Source organism: Teleopsis dalmanni, chromosome 1, assembly GCF_002237135.1.
Source record: "Teleopsis dalmanni isolate 2A chromosome 1, ASM223713v2, whole genome shotgun sequence".
Classification (NCBI taxonomy): Eukaryota; Metazoa; Arthropoda; class Insecta; order Diptera; family Diopsidae; genus Teleopsis; species Teleopsis dalmanni.
The window spans coordinates 83569007-83593806 of record NC_051846.1 but is presented as its reverse complement, the minus strand read 5'-3'; the positions used below and the strand labels follow the sequence as shown (position 1 = coordinate 83593806).

Genomic DNA, 24800 nt, shown 5'->3' with positions numbered 1-24800 from the left:
GTTAACATTATTAATAGGATAACCTACAAAACTGGAGAAGGGCAGTTCAGCAGGAAACGGTCAAATCGTTTAACGAGTTGAGAGCAATAGCACAAAATAGGAACCAGTGGAAAACTTTTGTAGATTCCTTAAGCTCCTAATGGAGTATTATTTCAATACTCCATTAGGAGCTTAATAACTACAAAAAAAACTCATTATACATAAAAATTAATTGATTACCAAATTTATTCTGAATACACCTAAAGCCGATATCACAATCGTTACTTAAGTCTCAATACTGACTCAAGTCATGCTTAAATTATCAATTTTACGGATGACCTACGTAAACCAAGTTAGTGCACTTACCGAGTTTTATACTTAAGATAGCAAAGTCAATTTATTTACTGATTTTAATATTTAAATCAGTTTAAAGACATAAGTTACGACTGTGACATCGGCTCCTTGTATATATCTCAAAAATGTTATATCCGGTAATATGCTCTGGTAAAAGTTTACTAAGACCAGAACAAATATGATCTGAATACAGTAGTGGCCGATTTCACATAATCGACATAATTTAAGTATCAATACTAATTTAAGTCATACTTAAGTCATCAATTTTATTGACTTAATTGTGATTTTTCCAGTTATTTTGGCCAATCTTATTGACCAATTGCTATGTTTCCTAGATTGATCAAGTTTTACAGAACGAATACACTTTCTTAAAGATCCACAATTTTTAAAGGTTATCAATTGTAGAAAGTTTATATTAGTGTCTACGTAGTAGACCGAAATATCTGCTAAATAAAATTATTTACATAACAACTAAAAAAATTTTATATAATTTTGTTTGTTTTTTAGTTATTATATAAAAACATAAATTAAAATAAATTAAATAAATAAAATAATAAAATATTATAAATTATATAATTATAATTATATATAATATAATAAATATTATAATAAAATAAATAAATTAAAAAACATGACCTAAAGGTTGTCATTTTTATTATAGCAATTGTATTTGTTTCGATTTAAAGGAATTAAGACCTTTTAGATTCATAGATTTAGTCTAAATCTTGCATCTTTAAAAAATATTGAGCTCTTAAACTTATCTTCAATCTACCAATCTACTTAACTTCATTATCAACTTTATTATATTACGAGTACAACCTGCATTACATATAAATAGTTAAAGAATCCTTTAAAGTATTCCTTTAAGGTGTGTTTGGTAGCACATTAACGAGTCCTGAAATTTTATTGAATTATTTGCTTTCATGCAAACTTCATTACAACAAAAATGAACGAGTAGTTGAAGGCATTTTTGTGCGAGTCACACACAAATAATAAACAGTTTTGCCGTACACACTTCAAATCATAATAAAAATTCATGTAACGATTTTTCACAAGTCGTGGGAGTTGGGCAAATGAAATAACTTTTACACAATTGTCCAAGAAAGGCTAAAGCTGGTCGAACAACAAATTACAATGGCGGCCACAAATACATGTGCAAGTAAAGCATAAACATTCACGCACGAAGAATAAAGCAAGCCAAACAAAAACAAGTTTTGAAGTTATCTCATGCGCTTTAATTGGAATGTATGTCGACGTTTGTATGATTGTATGATTGTGTGTATAGTTGATCGTGTGGTTGTTGGTTATTGCGTTTGTTGTTGTTTGAAAAGAGTTGTTTTCATACATGTTTGGACTTATAAATGAATAAAGTAAACAAACATTGAACAACAGCAAGAACAACAACGAAAACACATAAACAAAAAGTTATCATGTAACTGCTACCGTTGCACAAAATTGAATACCAAAGCCAAACTGGCCTGGAACGCATTCAACTTCAATTAGTGTTGCAATTTAACCAAAAATGAGAAACAACATAGATAGAGCGCAGATAGAACAAAGCAGAATAACGACTAACAAACCGACCAACAAAGCTAAGTGCAAAAATGGTCAAGAACAACAGCAAACAGTCAGCGCTGAAGAGCAACAAAACCAGCAAAAACAGCATCCGACTGTAAAAGACACAGAGGAAACACATGAAAAAGTAGAATCAAAATTGTAGGTTGATTGTGGCTTTGTAAACCAAAAAAAAAAAAAAAAAGAAGTCGTCATTTAAAACCGTACTAACAGCGTTACTTTTATTTTTTTTTGTCTATTTTGGGGATGTTGAACAAAAATACAAACAAAATGATTTTGCCGCCAACAAAAAGCGCCGGCAGCTACCAAGTGGTGCAGAGTAAATAAAACTCAAACAAAGGAATTTCACGCACTCTGTTTCAAGGGTTTTAATTTTCAACGACTTGGAAACTTTACTGAAACTCCAAAATTGTTAATATAAATTTGAATAAAATGTTGCCAGAATTGCCACAACACTTGCAAAGTTTGGCTTGTTCAACACAATGACAATTGCTGGCTGGTAGGAAAGCACGAAATCCAACGGAAATTAAATTGTTTGATTATTAAATTTTAGCGCTTCAAATAATATAAAATTAAATTAACTCACCCATTTTAATTAATTTTTAATAGAATAATTCAGAAGAACTTAGAGTAACATTTAAACTATACTTTAAATAACACAACACAAATACATAAGCAACACTTCAAGCTTCGACACCGAATTATGTTAAAAAAAAACAAAAGCCACAACACACAGCGCTCGTAACGTAAGAAGTTGGCTCAATTCAAGCTGCTAAAGCAAACGTGTTTTCTTAACTCTTTTTTTCTAATTCATTTTTTTACGTGTCGTAAGCAAATTATTGAAAGGTGGGTGCGTTTTATATTTAAAGCATAATTTCACTAAATTATAATTTAAAAGTCATTTAAATATTATTTATTACAGTATTTATTTAAATTACAAAAGGAAATTATCTGTTTGTTAATCGTTTATATTTCAACATTTAAAAATCACCATGTTTTTAATATTTACTTTGTAAAAATAAATAAATTCTAAGTAATAAATATTTATTCGTATGGAATTTAACTGCTTCGCAACGCGTTACTAACCACGACACGACCAACCAATTTAACGTTTACCAACAAACTAATAACAAACACAATGCAATAAAGACCGTTTATTTGTAGCGTAAATATCTACGGTCTTTGTATGCAACAAAAAATTGCTAACAGCGATGTTACATTTCAATTGAAACGCCGCACAACACTGGAAAATGTTGTTGTTACGTTCTTACATTTTGATTACGGTAAGTATGTACCACGTAATAAGAAACGTAAATAATTCAAATTGGAAGCTTATAATGTTAAAAGAAATATTTAATATTTTTATATTTTTTGAAATTATATTAAATTTATATGGAATACCTTTCTACTTTCAGTATATTTCGATATGAGAACTATGGTAATTGATGCAAAGTATAAAATTTTAGTAATATTTTTATTTTGTATAATTCATTTGAGAAATAAATTTGTTTAGTCAAAATATAAGAATACCTATTGTTAGTGTTAATATTATTAGTATTATATTTCACTTCGAAATTGAGATAATCTCAAACTTTTGCACAGCTCTGTATATAAAACTATTATATTCATTTTTACTTCAAAACAAAATTAAAATAATTTTTTTATTTATTTGATAAAAACATTTTTATTGAAAATAATAATATTAAGAATTTAGTTTTTTTCGTCAAAACGTTTCGTTAAAAATCAATTTAATAATATTTTTATTTATTCGATAAAAACCTTTTCATTGAAAATAACACTTTATATTAAGTAATAAATTTTTTTTTGTCAAAACGGACGTAAGAAATCAATTTAATATTTTTTTATTTATTAAAATATTATTATTACTTGACAATAAAAAAACAAATACATAAACACAATTTGAGTTGATACCAATATTCATTAAAATGTTGTAATTCAGCACTAAATTATTCTAAAATAAAAATGTTTAGGAAATATTTTAAGTTAAAATTAAATTTAAAATAATTTAAAAAATCATATAAACAAAATTGTTTTTAAATAATATATTTCCTTAATTCAGCTAAACTTAGGTTTTACAATTAAGGACAAGTTATAAAATATTAGTTTATGAAAAGTAATAATTTATATAACAATTAATGTAAACACAAAAAAAAACATAACTACATATTTACTTTATTATACTCCAACATTTAAATGGTGAAAATAGTCGAGAAACATTTTTCAGAAGGTCAAAAAATGGTATTCGTATAGTACTATGACATGTTAAAAACCGGTTATTAACTTTCGGCCAAAAGGATATGTCAGTTTTAAGTCATAGATCCATTTCTTCTGAGTCCATACATATTTTTTTTAAGAAGCCTACCAGCTGCTAGAGTCGCTTAGAATGAGGTTCCGCTTGTCCTTTCACTTCCTCAGCAACTGTTTAGGTGTACTGAGTATCTAAAAATACATAAAACATATTACTATAGTTTATAAAAGCAGTATTATAAAATAGTAAACGCAGTATTTGTGTTTTTACATGACGCCAAATTATAATAAAAAACTTGACATTTTTTTTTTTTGGAGCGAATGCTTTATGCACCGTCAAACCGACCATCGCTAGAATGATGCGTCCGACTCCTACTGTGTAGTACACGAACGAAAACACCCTCCCTTCTTCTTAAGGACCGCTTTCGCATTAATTCGGGTGAATCCCTTACAACATGGCTATCCATGGCATATGCTTCTCGTAGAACCTGCGTCCATGCCCTTATTCCAGATCTGAATTGGAAAGTCTTCAGATTGCTATTCGTTTTAGATTAGTTTGCGTCCAGGTCTTTTTTTTCTGGGCATGTTTCCAATGAATTGTGTGATTTTGTTCCACTTTTCTGCTTATTCTGTTATTTTTTCAATGATATTCTCGACTGTAAGGTGCTCTAGATATTCTGCAAGTAGCATTCTTTTTTCATACGATCTTTCGCAGTTAAAGAAAGTATACGCAGCATCGGGTTCATCTGATGTGTAGTATATACAATTGAGCTGCTCTACTTTTTGCATTCTGTGTAGATATTTTCGAAAATATCCATGATCAAATAGGAACTGTGTCATAATAAGCAATCTTGCCAAAATTTCTTTCTGTCGACGATTTTACATTCGGAATTAGCTTTGCTGTCTATCTTCCTCTTAAATTGGAGTTCCATTGTTGTTGCGAAGTCTGGAAAGTTTGTTCTCTTATATTTTGACAATCTGTTGATAAGTTTGTTGGTCTCTGTTCCCAACGTTTTCTCTGTTCATATGTCTGAAGGTATACTGCTGGCTCGGATACGGTTCAGTATGTAGAAGCTACTCGAAGTTCAACAGTCCGTTGTTGAGCTGCATAAAATTTCTTTCTACATTGAACTTTTAAAGCGTTTGTCCAAAATTCGCAACCGTAGAGGAGTATTTGGACTGTGGTCACCATAAGTAATTTTAGTTTACTCTGTGTAGAACGTCTCACGTTAGCCATCAGTCTAAAGTAATATTAAGTTTTTTTAAACATGCATTGAGCACTAAGAGGTTTTAAAAAATTTTCAAAATTTGTGCTACAATCATAGCACTCCTACAGTAAAATATGGCACAGTTACATGTGTCGTCCTAAACATAATATGTTTAAAGATTTGCCAATTTATAATAAAGATCGTTTAGCAACCATTGAACATAGTAAAATTGTAAAATTATACTACATAAATGGTAACAATTTTTTTTAATGCGGTTGTTTCCTAATATTAGGAATTCTCCTGATGAAGGCAAAAGCGAATTTGCCGAAACACGTGTAGAGATACAAAAAAAAAAAACATTCGAAATAAAAGTCAATATATTTTAAAAAACAAAAATAACCGCATTTAAACAATTTCGAAGTAACGACTCAAAAAAAAATAAATTTTTTTTAATTCTCGATTGTTAAATTTACCAACAAACGAAATTGACTCAACTAAAGCATTCAGCATCCACAAGTAACAATTGAAAGACCATGTATAGTTTTAAGTCAATGGATGATCTGACATTTGATGAGGTGGTATGATAGATCCTCCTCAGAACTTATTTTCATTTCTTACATGAGAAATTTCTCAGATGAGTGATTTCACGTTTTAACTATGTGAATCGGTCTCCAAGAAGATATGATTTGTGATCTCTGAATATTTTTTGTGAATAATCCACAAACTCTCGAGCATTTGAAATATTTTAACAAACATCTTTCGATATAGCCGAAATATTGTCAACCATATATCCATAAATCATCGAAAATTATCTCAAATAAATTTAATATGTCCCATGCAGGACATTTTAATGATTTTTTTTAAATCTGATGGCAAGGATTAAACAATATATTGAAATAAAAATTTATTTTTATTTCACTTCGAAACAGTAAAGTAGATAATCCTCTGTTATTTTTACTATCATATTTGAGGTGATGAGGTAAATCACATATTGGCCTATATATATTAATAAAAGTGGAACCGATATTTATAAAAGCAATTCTTCCAATCTAACCAGTTCAACAATATATTCAAACCTTTGATATTCCTTATTAAAATGGCAAATTTGATAAAATTAATCATGAAGAAAATAGAGAAAGAATCATGTACTTTTGTCAGTTTTCACAATAAGAATACTTTTCTGCAAGTAAAAATCATTATTTTAAAAAAATTTTACATATCTCAACAGAACTGAGGTACTTTTGTCAATTTGATTGGATTGATTATACCCAATAGTTCAAGTAACTTTTCAAAACAAAAAAAATTGAAATTGAGTGTATTTTATTTTTATTATTAATTAAATAAAATATTTTAAACTTAACAAACCAAACTTATGAAGTTATGATTAATTACGAATATTAAGGATATGAACAGCACATAGTTTACAATAACGATTTTAAGGACCGCATTACTATGATGTATTGATTCCGTACTACTGCGTATAGTTGGGGTGTCAATTTTCTTGTGTTCTAGTCCAGTGCCGATACCTGACGACCGAGGTTTTTTAAAGCTTTCATAATACCACTCCATACCATCTTTGCGATCAATGCGATCTACTTGAAATGAAGGCGTTACTTCAGCTGGTTGACTGCTAATGCCAGCGTTTGGTAAATCTACGGAAAGAGGGTCACTGTTCGAAGCACTTATATAATCTCCTTTACTAGTTGTTGTGCGATAAAATTCTTCAGCTGTTGGTAAATAATGATTTAAAGTTTGCGGAGTAAACACTTTTGTGATAGTTGAACGGCCCCCGGATGGACGAGCTATTCTTGTGGTTGTCATAGGAGTATTTTCAGTGGCATAGCCTTGTGTCAGTTCAGTTGCTATAGTTGTAGTGACCCACGAATGTCGTTTATATTGTTCCATATGTTCTTCTGGTGGTGGTATTAATAGTATTGTTTCAGGTGTAGTTGTTTGAATTAGAGGTGGTGGCTTTAAAAGACCTACTGATTGAGCTTCAAGATCATCGTAAAAGTCAGAAACGATATAATTTTCTGTAGTTGGCATACCTGTAGTAGAGGTGGTAGTTGGTTGTTTATTCTCATTTATAGTGGCTTTAGTTGATGTTACTGGCACTATTGCACTTGTTGTCATTGTAGTTGTAATAATAGTTTCTGGCGGTGTTATACGTCTTAAAGATGTAGTCACTTCGTTTTGGGCTTCAGTAACAAAATATGTATCCGAGTTATTGTCTTCAATTTCAGTGGATTGGGTGACAACTTGAGGAATTTTTAAATTGTTATATTTTTCTTCATTGCTTTTGTCTTTTTGTGTTTCTTTTATGTTGACTGGTATAACGTTGTTTTCTATTTTTGTATGCTTCATGGATTTGGCAAAAGGGGCTGCTGTAGTAATAGCCTCTACTATGCCACGTCTTGTGGGATCATGTACTGGTATAAATCCACCTATGTGCTCCGGTATAATTGGTCGAAAACCACCACGTTCTACTGTTGAAGGTTTAAATGATGTTTTAAACGAATTTATGGGAGTTTCGTTACTTGCTGCTTCCTCAGAGCCGGATTCTATGTATCTACTTCTTGGCGTGACATCTTGGAACTGTTCCTCTTGCTTTAAGTATTTTTCAAATTCAGCACTATTTGGTTGATACATTCGTTCTTTAGCACGTGAAGTATGCATTCTGTGCGTCGCTGGCATTTGTGAAGTCGTGTCTGGTGCATTAACTCTATCTCCATTTTTTTCTCCTCGATCTTTTCTACCACGATGCCCAGCACCAAAAAATCTGCCCAAACTTAAGCTCGGCAATGGGTAACCAAAAAATGTAAACGGCGAGGATGATTGTACTGATTGTAAGCCTTGATGTTTATTTATGAAATTAGTATTTAGAATTGTGTTATTAAGATCAATATTGGGACTAACAGGCGTAGGTCTATTTTGATGGCTTAAAACGGTGTTACTTGTATCTAGTTGTATGTTAGCAGTAGGTTTATCTGTAGTTATAGAACCTGAGTTATTGTTAGGTGCATAGTCAACATATTGATCGTAAAAATATTCACTCTCCCCAGCAAGAGGACGCTCTCCAGGAGGGACAAATATATCACATTCTTCAGTAAAATCATCGGGAAGATCACGTTGAAATACGTCGCCGTGTTCGTTCAGTAAAGGTAAATTATTTAAATTTTCATTGGCAACGTAACGCTGATTGTCTTCATAATCAACACATAAGCTTTTTTCCATACGTGATGAACGTAACAAGCGACCATCTTGACATTTCGGACCAGGATAAGGAAAATTTGTTTCTTGCAGCCAAACAGAGAGCCATTGCATTTCACATGAACAATTAATAGGATTACCTAAGATAGGAATAAAATATATATATGTATGAATTTATCGATATGTATGTATTAGAGTATAATAATATGTATCTTACCATCAACATCCAATATAGCGATGTTGCCCCTCAAGTTTCGAAAAGTACGTTCGGAAAGAATACGTAGTCGGTTATTTCGCATTGACAGCACTCTTAAGCGTGGCATTGTCTCAAATGGAGAACCCTTAAATGTAAAAAGTAGTTAAATAATATATTATCCGATAAAACTTAGGCAAGAAATAAAAAAGAAGAAACAAAATATAGTACAGATGTATCTGTTGTTAAGGGTATTTTAAATATGAAAGCACTAGCCTTATAGAAGAGTCAAACAAAGATTAGAATTATTATGAATGAATTTAATGTACTAATGTTATGAACTTAACATGGATAAAAATAGAAATAAGAATATAAGCCAAGGAACAATTTACCTTAATGAAAATAATTTATTAGTATTTGTATTGTAAATAGTTACTCCACTATAATAATCAATAAAGTTTCGCTCAATAACTATTTTTTTAACATTAAGGAATATAATTTTAAGTAAAAAATATCCTTAAAAAAATTGGGAATAAGGGAATTATGGTTTATTGAGCCCATTATTTAATGACTCTTTTATTTAATGACCTCATTATATCATGAGCTCGGCTTTCACAATGAAATATTATTTGGAGCACAGTTTAAGCTTGACCACAGCTTAAATATATTCGATACCTTAGATACCTTGAGATTAAAAATGGTAAAATATATCATCGATTAACAGCGTTAATTAAGTAACAAATGATTTTTAAAAAATTAAAAAATAAGAGTAAAACAAACCTGGACTTTGCAAATTTCATTATTGTCTAATTTCAATTCAACTAGCCAACTTAGAACTTTTAGGGGCATCGTAGATACGGTTCTTATGTTATTAGTTGATAAATCCAAAACCTCCAAGTTTCTCATGCTTCGAAGTCCAATATTTTCCAAACTGTGAAAGTTGTTATTTGAAAGATTGAGAAACACCATAGACGGAGAATTGTAAAAACTTTCGGGCGAAATATAACGCAAGAAATTATATTGAAAATGCGAAGCTAACAAATTGGGGAGATCCTCAAATACATGATCTTTTAATTCAACAAGTTTGTTATCAGCCAAAACGAACTCTTGTAAGTCGGGTAAATTTTTTAGAGCACTCGGTTCCACTGTGTTAATTTCATTACTTGACAAATCGAGGTACTGAAGATTATGTAGATTTCTAAAAGTACCGTGTTTGAGGTCTGTGATTAAATTATTGGATAAACGTATTTCCACAATATTTTTCCAAGCTGACACAACATCTGCATGAACACGCGAAATTTGATTATAGCTTAAGTCAATGTCGCGTAAATTAGCTAGGGACGATAAACTTATTGATATATCGGTTAGTGCATTCCCAGATATATCTAAATACTCTAATGATCTCTGTGATTCAAATGCTGCGGGTGATATAGTACGGATTAGGTTTCTCGATAAATCTAGCTGTTCTATATGGCTATTATTTGAGAACATATTGTCAGTTATAATTTCCAATTTATTGCCTTGTAAGTTAAGATTGCGTAGTTCCGACATAGGGAGTAATGAGCGTTCATCAATTTGTGATAGCATGTTGTCTTGCAAGTGTAAAAGTTCAAGTCGATGCGCTCCAATAAATGTTGTATCATCCAAAAGGCGTAAGCGATTATTAGCTATACTTAGCACTCTTAGTTGTGGTACACCCTGACATGCATATTTTGGCATTTGTTCCAAATGATTTAAACTTAAGTCGAGCATACGTAAATTGGGCAAATGCAAGATTTTACTAATAGAAGGAGGTAACATAGCTATTGAATTGCCACGAACGGATATACGCTCGACAATTTTGGGTAAACCAGGTATAATTTCAATTAATTGATTATGGCTAGCATCAACTTCAAATAGTCGATTCAGATTACGAAAAGTTGCTGGAGCAATATTGCTCAGTTCATTGTGAGATATATTCAATGTCTCAAGCATTGGGTTGTGTTTGAAAGTTGATGGATCAATTTTTGTGAGACCGTTTTCACTTAAGTCGAGACGCCTTAAAGAAGGTAGACCAGCCAGCAAATATGAATCAATAGTGCGGAACCTATTTGCAGCCAAGTCTAAGCCCTTTAAACCTGGTAAGTTCCAAAATGGCATAGGCAATTCACTTGAGAGACTATTATTTCTCATACGTAGTTCTCTTAATGCAGGCATTGCCATCAATGCATCATGTTCAATTATACGTAACAAATTGTTATTAACATGTAATTGCTCTAATGTTCCATGTCCACGTAAAGCACCATAGGGTATTTCTGAAAGCAAGTTGCTACTAATATCAAGAAATTTTAACATAGGTAAGGCGTTAAGCAAAGAGCGCAATTCGCTCACCTGCTCTATTTCATTGTTATATATATACACGGTTTCAACTCCACTTCCCGATGCTTGTAGAAACGACTCTGGATGTATACGAATGATGTGATTGTTGTGTAAATAGATAATCTTTAGCATTGGGGTGCGCAAAAATGCTCCATACTGTATTTCAGTGATACGATTATCATTTAAATGCAGTTCCGATAAATATGGCAAATCGACAAATGAACCATCCTCAACGATATTTATGATATTGTGATCCAAGCGCAGTTTTTTTAAATTTTCTAAGTCTTTGATAATGCGACCCACCATGCCGACGTCACTTATTTGATTATAAGAAAGCTTTAGACTTATTAAGTTTGGCAAACGCGTCAGGGCACGCAAATGTATCCAACTGATACCATTTCGGCTGAGATCGACATTTTTCAATGAAATCAGTCCATCAAATAGTCCTGACTCTAAGCGGTTTAAATTTGGTCCACCATTAATGTGTATATTCTGCAGTTTGGGTAGATGACGAAACCAATGAGGCTGTAATTCCGTAAGCGATTTACTTTGTACGCTCAAATAAGTCAAGCTAAGTAGCCCCGTAAAGTCCGGTAAATGCTTTAGCGCATCACTCTGTATTGTAATGGCAACTATGTTAATCATACCATTTAAGCTTTCCACTGGTATACTGCGCAACTGTGGTTCCACTATATAAATTTCTACCAAACTGTTTTCAAGTTCATTAAGCCAACCATTGGAGACGCGTTCAATATTATTGTAACGCAACATTAGACGTACGATTTGAAGATTGCCAAAAAAGCGACCTGGTAAAGCAGGAAGCTGATTATTTTCCAGTACCAATTCATCGATTGGTCCCTTAAAATTTTTTTCAACAGCTTTTATACCATCCATGATCTGTGGAAGATTGCTATGTGAACACCTACGGAAATGGAATATATAAATTATTTATGTTTATTGAATAAAACTTCGGTTTTACCATATTTGTATTTCTTTGCCTCTCGTCGAGCACCTACAGGGCAAAATGACTTCAGATGCTGGGCAACCATCTGCTTGAACTACTCCAACTAAAAATATTGCAATACTTATTCGTATAAGGAGTTTGAGGGAATTGAAGCTATCAATGTTTCTTTGACGCCACCACGGAATTTTCATGCTACGTCTGAACTCCATTGTAGTTTGTCTTTAAATATTGTGATTCTGTGTCAAATATTGCAGAAGACATTTGAGTAGTTTGAAACTGAAATGTGAAGAGAAATGATTGTAAGTTTAAAAAAAAAACTAGTTGGAATAAAAATTCGATGGTATTATATAAAAACTAACATTTGTTATGTTAAAATAGATAATGTTTTTATAAATAAAAAAAAAACTTTTGTTTTCAAAACAAAAAAATCTATTAATACAATAGGGAAATGCGAGAACTTTTCCAACAACTATTAAAGTAATTATGTATTATTTGAAGAAAGTACAAGTTATGACTTAAGACTTGTACTTTTTGGTTACATATTTTAAAATACAATGACTATTTTTTAATTCTCATCCCGAAACTCATAAACATCTAATATCTCCAATGAAATATTATAATCATTACCTACCTTCTATTATGGGTTTTATCTACCCATATCTGTGCTTCAGTTTAAGATCATACTCTCATCTAGGCATCTATATTTCCATGAGTAGGCATTAATTCCATGAGTAATGCTAATATCGTAATAAATCTATATAAATCTCACAAAATAGCAGAAGTTATCAGTAATACAAATTAATCAATTCTAGCAGATGTATAAGAGCGTCAAGTAAAATTTATTTTTGGTAATCAAGATAAAATGAGAGACAATGTGTTTCAGGCTTTGTGAAAAAGTATATAGATGCTTGATCTGTCAGATATAGAAATGGTAAAAAATTGTAACATTTTCGTTTCTATTCGAAGGGCTAGTTGCTTTCTCTTCAGTGAGGGTTGATGAAAGATCTATCATAGCTGTAAACTTTTTTCAATCCAATATTTTTATAAAGATATTATAGCATTAGAGAATTTTATTTTCTTCTATTAGAATTTGAACTTGATTATATTTATTTGAAACATTTCCAACCCCAAATCATTCAATACAATTCTTATTATTTTCAGAACAGAATAGGTACATCATCTTTTATTAATCCTACTTTATGGAATTAAAAAAGGTCTTCTTGGAAGATCTCACTTTCCTATCTGTACATTAAAGTCCCTTAAAAATTATTATACCTAAAATAATTTTGTTTGCTCAAAAAATTATATAAATTTAGATTTTGCTATACTATGAGGTAGCAATAAAAGAAATAGAAAAATTAGTAGAAACATTGTGGCAAAGGAAACCAAAATACTTTCGAAATACCTGAACACCAAATTGGATACGTAACAAATTTAGCCCAAACAACAACAACAAAACAACAAAACAACAAAACTAGCGAACATGTTCAGAGCGCGCAGAGTTTTGTAATTTTTGTAAGAGTTTCGAAACTTCAGCAGCACAGCGAAGCGTTCAATGGAGTTTCAACTGTGTTGGCATTTCCATATGAGTTAACCATAATGTTTCGTTCTTCAGAGATGGGAGCATGAGCATTTATGAAATCGTACATGTAAGTAAGACGGTTTTGTGATGTGCGCCACTGCATTAAACGAACCTTGAAATCAGTGTCGCCAGCGACGCAGCTCAAAATTTCTTCAAACTCAGATTTATGTTTCTGTTTTGGCGGATCTAAACAGGCCTAACTGAAGTTAATAGGGACACTTATACTATACGTTTACTATACATATAATGTATAAATATATAGGCGTACTATGTTTATTTAAATAAGCGGATACATACTGAGTTGTTCATGTTTTATTGTGTTTAATGTATAATAATGTTTAATATTTTTTTTTGTTTAAAACAATATCAAACTTTTTTACAAAAAAAAAAACACCAAAATTTTTTTTTGTAATTATTTTATAAACCCTAATTATTACATAATACAAAAATCTACCTAATAAGAGGTAAATATAAGCTTCATTGAAAGCATTTATATAGGCAGTTACATATTTGACATATAGTATATTATGTCATATATTAATATTATTCGTTAAACAGGCTTAGGCCCTATATGGACTGTATAGTCACGGACGATGATGATTATTGCTTAACGTTTATATATTTGCATATGGTTTATTATTTGATATAACTTATTTTTTAATTTTTTATTTATACTTATTAGCAATTTATTTAAATTCACCTCCTAAAAGCAAAATAACGTAAAGGAAAAATAGTCTATTCTATAGACTATTCTATCATTTTTGAGCTAATGGAATGCTACTTTCGATAGGGCCAAGTTTTTGATTTCAATAGCGCCCATAGAAAATGGTTAGTGATCTAGGACGCATACCTGTCATGGTGCCCATATTTAATGACGTCATGTATTTATAATAAAAATTTTAAACGAAGAAAAATATTTCTTAAAATCGTGAAATCTGCGTTTTTTTTTATTGAATGAAAACACAACATACTCTTCAAATACTTCTATTACTAATTGAATTAAACATTGAATTTTAAAAATTTAGAAATGTAAGCTAAATCCCATAAACATAAGTTGTGACTTGCAATTTAATGGAGTTGGTAACAGCAAGCACCTTTACTTTTTCCACTGTGTACGCCTCATTAAATCCACACTGGATGAGCTTGGCAAGCCATCACACTTTTATTGTAAAACTAGTTTTATTAATTTCTGTACCATGACAGTACAGATATGGACTGATGTTAACTTCATAAACCGAAGATGAAACTATCTTAAGAAAACTGGACCGCCATAGACCGAATCGTTACGATCATATACAAACGGAAAAAATATGATCTCTAAAATGACTGATTTCTCAAAAAAAAAGAGGTAAACAAATAAATTTGATTAGTTAGCCTGGACGCAGGCTAAGGTAGATAACTAATACAGGGACACTACCAAGAAGTATTGGATTAAAAGATTATTTTTAGTGTGTGCAAACCGCGCATATAGCACTATTGAGACGTGACATAGTGAATTTTTAAATTTCTCCTCCGGAAAAAAATAGTAAATCGTGATAAATATAATAACTTTAAGAAAAATTATATTATTAATAATAAATCAAAAATTTTTGAAATGTGTTTGATAATATGCTTTTGTGTTATTTAATCATTTATTGTCACATATAGACGAAACTAAAGTGTGCATAAAAATTTGAATCTATCCCTTAATTGAAAGAATCGATAAAGACTTTATATTTAATAACATTTTTAAAAACCATGTAGATCAAAAAGTAATAAAAACTGTTAAAGCAAAATAGAAAGACCCGACCACTGCTGTAAAAGAGCTTCCATCATTCACCTTGAAAAATTCGGTTATGATTTTATCGCTTTAAATTAGTGATTGTAGAACAATTAAAGTATATTGTATCTTAATATGAAATAGTTTAAGACAGCTACCTGATAGCTTCAATTCCCTTAAAACATGTCCCCTAAAGCAAAATAAAAAACTTGAAGAAACATATTATTCGTACTCTGATAAGTGCAAAATCGATATAGCAAAGATATAGCTATTTACAAAATCTTATAATATATGGTAAAAGTTAAAAAGATTTATTCACGACTTTTGCTTATTCTGTTGAACTTATTTACCTACCTTATTGATATTAAAACACTAAATAAATTTGTTGTTTTATAATAGAAGAGTCTTTATCTAACTTCTTCGGGTATTTCGCCGGTGAGATCTGTCCGCTACGCTTGACTGACGTGTTTTTGTTAATATATATTTTACAGTTGTTACAACATTTGCCAGAATAGAGCTTAGTAGCATCATATATCTCTAACTGTATTTCCACACAAGATTTACGCAAAAAGATTTGTTCTAAGTTATAGTTCTAAATTATTTTTTTCATAGGTGGGTTAGACGTTCTTGCGAAATATTCGTATTTTACTATCATTGATATGCTATGTCAATTATTTTTCACTTAACTGTTTTATAGCGATATGAACCACCCATACCTGCATTTTTATTTATTAGTTTTCAATAATAGTGTGTATTTACTAAAATCTAATATCTTATAATATTCTTAATATTAATAACTGTCTTAAACTGAAAACTACTAATAACTACTGATTTCCCCTGAGACAGCTTTCGCATTATTTCTAGGAGGGTATCTTTATGTTGGCATTTCAAGCCATGCTCTTGTGATATTCGATCTGCGTCCAGACCACCACTTTTTCATCGCATTTTCTTGATGTCTGCATTATTTAATAGCCTGGTCTGGTTCTCCTTTTTAGGTCTAATTCGCTTGGAGATCTTGAATCACATATGACTCTATCATTCGCCAATTTTCTGGATTCGCACTCATCTTTCCCATTATATTTTCGAGATTTATTGGACCAATTTGGACTATTATCTCTTCTCTAAATGTGAGACATCTATTACAGTATGCTCTGCATCATCACAGTCTCCGTCGTCATAAATGCAGAGTTGATTAAATCAGCATTTCCCATGCGGTACAGGTACTTGCAAAAATATCCATCCGGTCAGCATCTGAGTAAGATAGTATTTTGTGTTTCCCGATATTCGTTTGAGGCAGGTGATTATATTTCATATCATTCTACCTGTCCATCTTCCTTGAGTGTTATTGTTCTAACTTTGTTGCCACATTTTGAGGCTTTGCTCCTGATCTTCTTTTGTCATTTGTTAAGTATAGTAGTCGGTCATTTTCTTAAATTTGAAAGTCTTAACATTAAGAAATCTTTGAAAATCATCTAAAGTCAATTAATTGTGAGAATCACACAAAGGTTATTAAATTAACTCTCGGTCATTTTCTTAAAGTTGAAATTCTTAACATTAAGAAATCTTAAATAATCATCTAAAGTCAAGTAATTGTGAGAATCACACAAAGGTTATTAAATTAACTCTATGACCAATTTCGCCATTGTAAATATCGTTTGGAATATATTGGAATATACTACATTTCATAGAGTGAAAAGTATTGTGAGCGCTTACGTTTCATAATAATGAGGAAGTCAGGAGGGAGGATGGTCAGGTTGGAGAGGGTTAGGTTGAGAAGGGTGATCGGGCGAGTGAAAGTAGGTATTCATCAATGCATTAATACAATACAAAATGACATTGAAATTGAAATGAAATAAAATTAAATGAAATGAATTAAAATTATGAAATATTAAATAAGAAATTAATGCTTGAGACTTTAAATATATTACTCTTCATATAATTTTTTATATATGACATGCCAAACTGATACATACAAGAATTTACTGTCTTCATTGACATTTTCTTAGTCGCTGTCGACTCTGTCAGTGCCTGGTGTAGATTTTTGTCAAAGCTTTATAATTAAAATTTTTTTTAATTTTGTACATTAATTACATTTACGTTAGTTTTATTAAACGGTTTTTGTATGGTTCGTAAGCAAAACAATTAAAAGGAAAGAAAAGATACAATTAAAATGTTCTGTTACTTTGCGGATTCTTTAGTGAATTTATGAAGTTATCTGAATTAATGAATAAAGAAAATGATGGCTTTATAAAATAGTGATTTAAAATAATCAAATTCTTTTAAATCTTACTTGCATTATTATTTTTAGTTTTTAAGATTATTAAATAGTTTAAATATTTAATAAAAAACATACAAAGTCCTTAGCAGTTATTATTTAACTTTACTGTTACTACATCTAAAATATATTTTTGATAATTAAGATATCCCAGATACATAACTTTGTTCAATTTATCAGATAATCTGGTACCTTTAAACTTTAAGATTACAATCTCATTACTTAATTTTAATTTAAATTTAGGGGTTCGTTTGTCTTTTGTTTTTCATATTCCAGATAAAAAATTAATATCATTACAAAGGAAATTAGTTTTAATCGACTTTATTTTCTGGAAGGAAAAGAAAATTTTATTATATCAAGACAATAATAAACCACAATTTTCTAAATGTTTAATTAAAATCCGTAATTTTTGATTTTCATGCCACATTTCGTATGATCTATTAATAGGATTTTTGAGAAAAATTTTGAAAAATGACATGCTTTTTGAATGAATGTTTAAATTGTGGAGATGCAAAAAAATTGGTAAATTAATTACTTAGAATTAATTTTGATATATAGGTTTTAATGCCTAAATGTCCAAAAAATTTTTATTGCGATGAATTAGTTTGAAGTTGAGTTATGAACTTCACTAGTATAATTTTAATGACTTTTCAAACATTTGCAATTAATTAACAATATTTACTACAATCTATTATCCTTCTGTATAATAGTGTGCGGTTCGTATATTCAATTCATTGCAATAAATTTATTTCTTAATTGCTATTAATTGATATTTTAAATTACTGTTTTAGTTTGTGTTTATCTACCTAGTCGAGAATAGAAAACTTAATTATTCGATATCATGATAAAAAAATTAAAATAATTTATTGAATGATTTATTGAATTAGTGTTATTGAGCTTCGTTGTAAATCTAACCAAAAATGCTAAGCGATGATAAGGATGCTTGAAAAGTCTAACAACTCTAGATATAATGAATTAAATCCATAATGAAATATCGTTGAATAAAGTTCCATGATTACATTGATTAAGTAAGAAGTTTAAGGAACGCTTTTTTAATATTTTACAAGAATATTTACATACAAAAAATTCATCAGTAAGATGGATTCACTTAAACTAGATCAAAAATCTATCCACATTATCATTTCCAAATCTGGTAGCAGTGCTCTGCTCCGTTGGAAGCTAGTACCCTGTTTATTCTTATCATTTCCAAATAGTTTGTATATGGTTTATATCAGTGTAATCCAAGATAGTTTCATTTAATATTGCAGGTTAGATATGAAATTGATGTATTTCGAAAACGAGAGACCAGTGAAAAGTAAGAACTTCTCTTCAAAAAAACAAGACAAGTCCTATCGAGCAAAAGTTTGTATCTAATGCCTAAAAGGTATATTGATTATATCGAAAAAGTATCACTTTTAGACCGTTTTGATTATGAAGTTAGGGAAAAACGATGATATTTTTGGATGAGTAACATTCTTTTTATCCTTAAATATGTATCAAAGTGAATTGCTTTTAGTCATTGAATTGCTGTTATATGCTACAGCTAAAGATCTATTTCAGCAAGGCATAGAGTTATTAATTAAGCCATTTTCAGATATACAAATAGCATTTATAGTAACTTTTCTTAAATTTTCAATAAAATTAATGTCTTACTATAAAAATCTATTTGTGGAACGTCTTGTTTTCCTTAAAATTCAATTCATATAATTTAAGTGACACAGTTCACAAAACAATAAGTGAGACAAAAAAGTTACTACTGGAGTGACACTCGAATTAATCGTCAGCTCAAAGAGCTAGTTTCATCCGTCCAAGTACGGAAATGCGTTTTTCCTCAGTAGAATTGAACTGAAGTTGTTTGTAAGTTATCTAACGTATAGTATGGTCTGCGTTATCACCTTAATAGGAAAGATCTGACTGAGAAGATAGAATGTCATCTCTGTTCGGAGGCGGTAAAGACCTCTAACCATATTCCATCTGACTGTCTGGCTTTGATTTTAGATCAGGAGAAGACTACTCGGTCAATAAAAGTTGATATTTCAGTTTTATTTGAAAGACAGTGTGTATTCTGATTAGTAAGGGTCAGTAAACAACACAAAGATCAACCGTAGTCCCACTGTTCCGTTTCACTGGGAGCTAACACCACGTTTATCTTCGATTGTAGTTAATCAAATAAATGCTTAGTAAATGCTCAAATCAATGTCTGACTTTTTGAAGAGAAATAAAATTTTGTAGATCAATATTACTTAACTTAATATTGATTTAGGATCTGTTTGGTTTCAAAATAATGTATTTTTAAATGTATTTCAAATAATTGGTTAATTATGAAATACATTTCTTAATGATTACATTTACAGTTATTAGATTTTGGAATTAAGTTTTATGTTCTTCAAATTACTGACTAAGGATGTATTTACATCTGTTACTGTTTGAATATTTTTTTATGAACATTTAATAAAATTATATATGAATTCTTTATTTAAAAAACAAATTTTGTTTTGTATAAAATATTGGAAAATTATCTGTTAATATGTTTATACTCATAGATATTTTATAATTTTCACATAAATATTAGGTATTTTGAATCCACTTACAACTCAAGCTCAACACATTTTTTTATATTAATTTACACTTTTCATTTCATTATAAAGCAAACATATTTCTTATTTACTAAATACTTTAAATAAGTTATTTATTTATAATATTAATATTTTTCTCTTTAAAAATCTTAACTTTTTAATTCGATACAGTACTTTTTTATTGTTATATTGATATAAATTTTCTTTCACTAAATTTCACTAAATTAATTAAATTTATTTTTATTTATTAGTTATTTATTTATTAAACAAAAATCTCAATCAAGATTCTATTTTTCCAAGTTTGCTCGCTAACACTTCAACGGCTTTAATTTTGTTAACCAATAGTTATATGAATAAATACATATTGATTCCAAAGTGAACATTCTCTTTTTATAATACTGTAGAAAGGATATATACTTTTTAAACCGTAACGTTAAACCGAATCGTATGCAAGTTTCGTGAAGACTGTTTACGATTTTGAATACCTAAAAACCATTAGCCAAGAAAATGTTGGTAACAGCATTTAAAAAAAAGAACCTCAATATATTAAATTTTTTCTATATAGTTTTGAAGTCGTTTACACAACTTACAAAAGAGTGTGCAATATTGGCGGCTACACTCCAGTGACTTCTACTCAAAACTTAAAAATTTCGGCTCAAAGACACCTCCGACTCACCCACAACACGTCTGGAGATGTGTTTACGTAAAAGCTGATGCATTTAAAAAAGTTAGAGCTTCACTTCAGTCCTCATGCTATTCAATCTTTTTGCAATATTTTTATTTATTTATTTTTTTCTTTTTGTTGAAATAAAACTGTAGGAAGTAATTTTGTAGCATTCGTGATGTAAAATTGTAAACCAGAGTCTTACTGTTAGTATAGAAACTGTGAGATGATCCTTCAACTGTAACGACCTGTACAAATAAAGGCCGAAAGAAAAACTGAAAGCTAAGAGGGGGGAAAGCCGTTAAATTGCGTGTAAAGTTTATATATATGAAGAAGTACCATATAAATACTTAATAAGATACTTTTTTTACGCATTTGACTGCTTGCATTTTTTATTTTGTAAATATAGACAATAGAAATCGCAAGTGGTATTGAAAGTGCTAAAAGCTTGACTTGTCTAGTAAAAATTTTAAATATTTGCGTTTGGAGCTTACAATGTTTGTGGCTTTGTCTAAAAATGATTTAATTAAAATAATATATATCATTAGTTATATTTAAATATAGTGCAGATATTTGCTATGATTAAAAGATAAATAAGTTTTGATGTAAATAATAAGGCGAAGTTTTTAATTTGAAATACGGGCTTTCCAACTATGGTAAATTTACTTTTATAGGTTGGTAGCACTGTCATTCAAATCCCTGACGTATTTTATGTCAACATCTACATTTTCTTGACTGAAACGGAATGATAGATCCGCCATCGTGCTTTCCTAAAAATCACCTTGATTAATTCAACTTATACGCAGTAATATGTGGTAAATAAGCCCTAACTACGGGAACAGGGGTTATCGTTTTAAAACGATTGAGGAGATAAAAACCGAAACTTTGTAAGTTTTGAAGGCTATTCCGAAAATCGATTATAACAATTGTATTTAGATTTGCAAACGACGTTGGTATAAATTTTTAGAGAGGAAACTACTTTCAAAGCGAAAGTAAAAAAATTTCAAAAAAAAAATGAAGATTTTAAAAGTCATAAACAATTTTGCTAAATTTTTGATCATAGTGTTATATACCTATTGTATAATTTATTATGAACTTAATTTAATTAAACGACGCCTTATCATGTAAAATTCAAAATGAAATACAACAAATGCAGGGATATAAATACTGCATGAGAATTATCCATATCCATATCGATATCGATAGTATAACGTAACATATAGCACTTCGTCGAAGAATTGTGTTTAGCTATGAAGTGAATTTCTAGTTAAATGGTTACGTCAATAAGCCAAATTCCCGTATATGGAGCGAAGTTAATCAAGCAATTAACGAATCACCATCACATCTATTAAAATTGACTGTTTGATGCGCTTTTATGTCAACAACGAGAATGAAACGTCTTCTTTATACGATATTAAAGCTGAAATATCACAAGGCAATGTACGCGGTCCAATCCTTTGTCTGCCATTTACATACGATTTACCGAAGACTGCAGGAATTCTAACTAGTACAATTGCAGATGACACAGCTACCCTGGTGAATGCAAGTGATCCGTCTGTGACCTCTTTTAAGCTACAACTCTTAATAATATATCAAAATGGTTGAAACATAGGCGCATGAAAGCAAATCAAACAAAATCTACCTAAATTGTAAATGATAAGGTCTTAAATCTTATTTATCAAAAAGTTGTAAAAATTCGATAACAATTTTGGATGACCATCGCTCTCGTAAGTTCCATTAGGGAAAGTCGCCTAATGTTTATAGATTTTGAAATTAATACCATATCAAAAATTAAAAAATTATATTTTGAATTTGAAATTAAAATCCAACTAATTTGAATAACTGTCAACTATAGAAGAAACTATTGTAATTTATAGTTACAGCTTAATTTTAAAAATGATTTATTAATAAATAATAAGCCTCCAGAAATATTTTATTTATTAATAAATTTTATTCTTACCAGGCTTAAAGTTAGTCATTTAACAATTGAAATGGTAGTAAGAATATATTAATTTGTGTTAAATTTTTTTTATATTTTAAATTTAATTATTCAATTAATTTTATTATTTTCATATTTTTTTTTACAAAACAAAATTATATTTTTAATCTTTGAAGGATTTGCAATAACAAAAATAAAATATTGTAATAGAGTTCCAACATAGGCATTCCACTTGCTACAGTTAAACTGGCAATTAAACAAAATTATCTGAGCATAGCCAAGCAATACTGAGCTAATGAACCTCATTGTCAGATATCTAGGTTGACTTGGTATAATTTAGACAAGAAACGAACTAGTCAGCTACTTTAACAGGCGGAACCAGCATTGCGGTATTTGTGCTGACGGAACACTGTGAAAAAGGAATTCATGCTTTGAGACTGGGTCTACCCTATAACGATTTTTGTCGAGTTTGTGGCTCTGAGGATGAGGAGGAGACTGTGCTCTATCTTATGTGTCAGTGTCCTTCTTTAGCTAGAAGAATATTAAAAATCTTCGGATCCCCTTTTCTCACCGATCTGACTAAGCTGTCATCCTGTAATGTTAGGAACCTGGACAAGTTTATAAAACGACCAGGTTAGTGTACCTTCACCTAATGGGAAAGTCGTTACCTTTTTCGGCGTTGGCTATATACTGATTTATGCTTATGTACGTACTAATGCCATTTCTATGGTACCAAAATGTGTAATCATTTGAGCTCAAGTGGGCTTTTTGGAAACAAGGCCGCCACTCCAACCTACCTACCAACATAAGTCGTAGTAACTATCTCAAATCAAAATGTATTTAAATAGCATCAAGGTAATTGCAAATAAAATCGATTTTAAATGTAGATATAAAAAATTATTTCAAGTACTATATTGAGAAAAATATTTGCTCAACATAGTATTATACAAATTTTATTCTACACAGCGTTGTGCATATTCACAATATGTGTTGGAAGACTATATAGAGATATTTTAATCTAGAATAAATAGAAAATAAATTAGCATAGACTTGCGTTATTTAATTAAGGCAAGTCTTGGATGGAAAAATGTCATATATTTAGTAATTTACAGTTTTTAGCACAAGTTTTATTGCTTATTATTAACATAAGTCATCACTTGAGGTAATTTCACATTTTTGAATAAAGAAATATGTATTGTGGTTATGGAGCAAAATTAAAAATTAATTTTTATTAAATTGAATTAATTAATTTAAAAAAATATTAAAAAAAATCGTCTCCCCGACGGGGAATTGAACCCCGGTCTCCCGCGTGACAGGCGGGGATACTAACCACTATACTATCGAGGACGTTATGGCTTCTGGTACAAATTTTAGTTTTCACTTATAAGTATTTATTTGTGACGCAATTTTTAATAAAAATAGTTAGGTATATGAAGTTTTTAAAAGAAATATTAAGGAAATTAACAAAATATAATAAAAAGTTAAAATAAATTTTAAATAAATGATAAAATATCAAAAAAGTTCATCTAATATTTATACTATTATGTAGTATATAATATTAAAGAATTTGTATAAATTCATAATAGTCTTTTGCAATTATGTGATTTAATATATTTTATACTAATTTGTGTAGATAAATATTATAAAAAAAATTGAAAATACAAGGGAATAATTATTAAATTAGATTTTACACTTCCAACATTCGGTAAAGTTTTTTCGGTAAGGTTGCTTCAATTAAAGTGTTAAATTATTGGAACTGTTTTGAAGGTATTATATGATTAGGTGCCAAAATATTTATTATATAATAAAAGAAACAACTAATTATGAATTTCACATACACATTAAGTAGTAAAAAATTTTTAAAAACTAAGAATATATTATACTTTTTTTAATTTC

The 24800-nt window shown here is 29.9% G+C and overlaps 2 protein-coding genes and 1 non-coding gene across 3 annotated transcripts in view; all 3 read right to left on the bottom strand.

Moving 5' to 3' along the window:
* LOC119668518 (neuronal membrane glycoprotein M6-a) overlaps nucleotides 1-3095 on the bottom strand; it is a 36017-nt gene extending 32922 nt beyond the window's left edge. Inside the window, exon 1 of the mRNA XM_038078056.1 lies at nucleotides 2495-3095. Coding sequence (XP_037933984.1) covers nucleotides 2495-2498 — 4 coding nt within the window. The 5' untranslated portion in view covers nucleotides 2499-3095. The remainder of the gene's footprint in view (nucleotides 1-2494) is intronic.
* A 3645-nt stretch (nucleotides 3096-6740) lies between these two features.
* On the bottom strand, nucleotides 6741-12318 carry LOC119685971 (protein artichoke). Its single transcript, XM_038100408.1, has 4 exons — nucleotides 12125-12318; nucleotides 9568-12067; nucleotides 8812-8935; nucleotides 6741-8734 (listed from the first exon to the last, which is right to left on the bottom strand). The coding sequence occupies exons 1-4, from the start codon at nucleotides 12316-12318 to the stop codon at nucleotides 6741-6743; spliced, it is 4812 nt and encodes a 1603-aa protein (XP_037956336.1).
* Nucleotides 12319-24179: 11861 nt separating this feature from the next.
* Trnad-guc lies at nucleotides 24180-24251 on the bottom strand. The gene has a single exon. It is a non-coding gene; the product is annotated as a tRNA-Asp (tRNA).
* Between the last annotated feature and the right edge of the window lie 549 nt (nucleotides 24252-24800).

Bases quoted from the DNA above. Each gene is read 5' to 3' on its own strand.
- LOC119685971 (XM_038100408.1), bottom strand. From the start codon at position 12,318: ATGGAGTTCAGACGTAGCATGAAAATTCCGTGGTGGCGTCAAAGAAAC. The intron at 12,068-12,124 runs GTAAAACCGAAG...CCATTTCCGTAG, and splicing joins GGCAAAGAAATACAAATATG to GTGTTCACATAGCAATCTTC. The intron at 8,735-8,811 runs GTAAGATACATA...TTCCTATCTTAG, and splicing joins CGCTATATTGGATGTTGATG to GTAATCCTATTAATTGTTCA.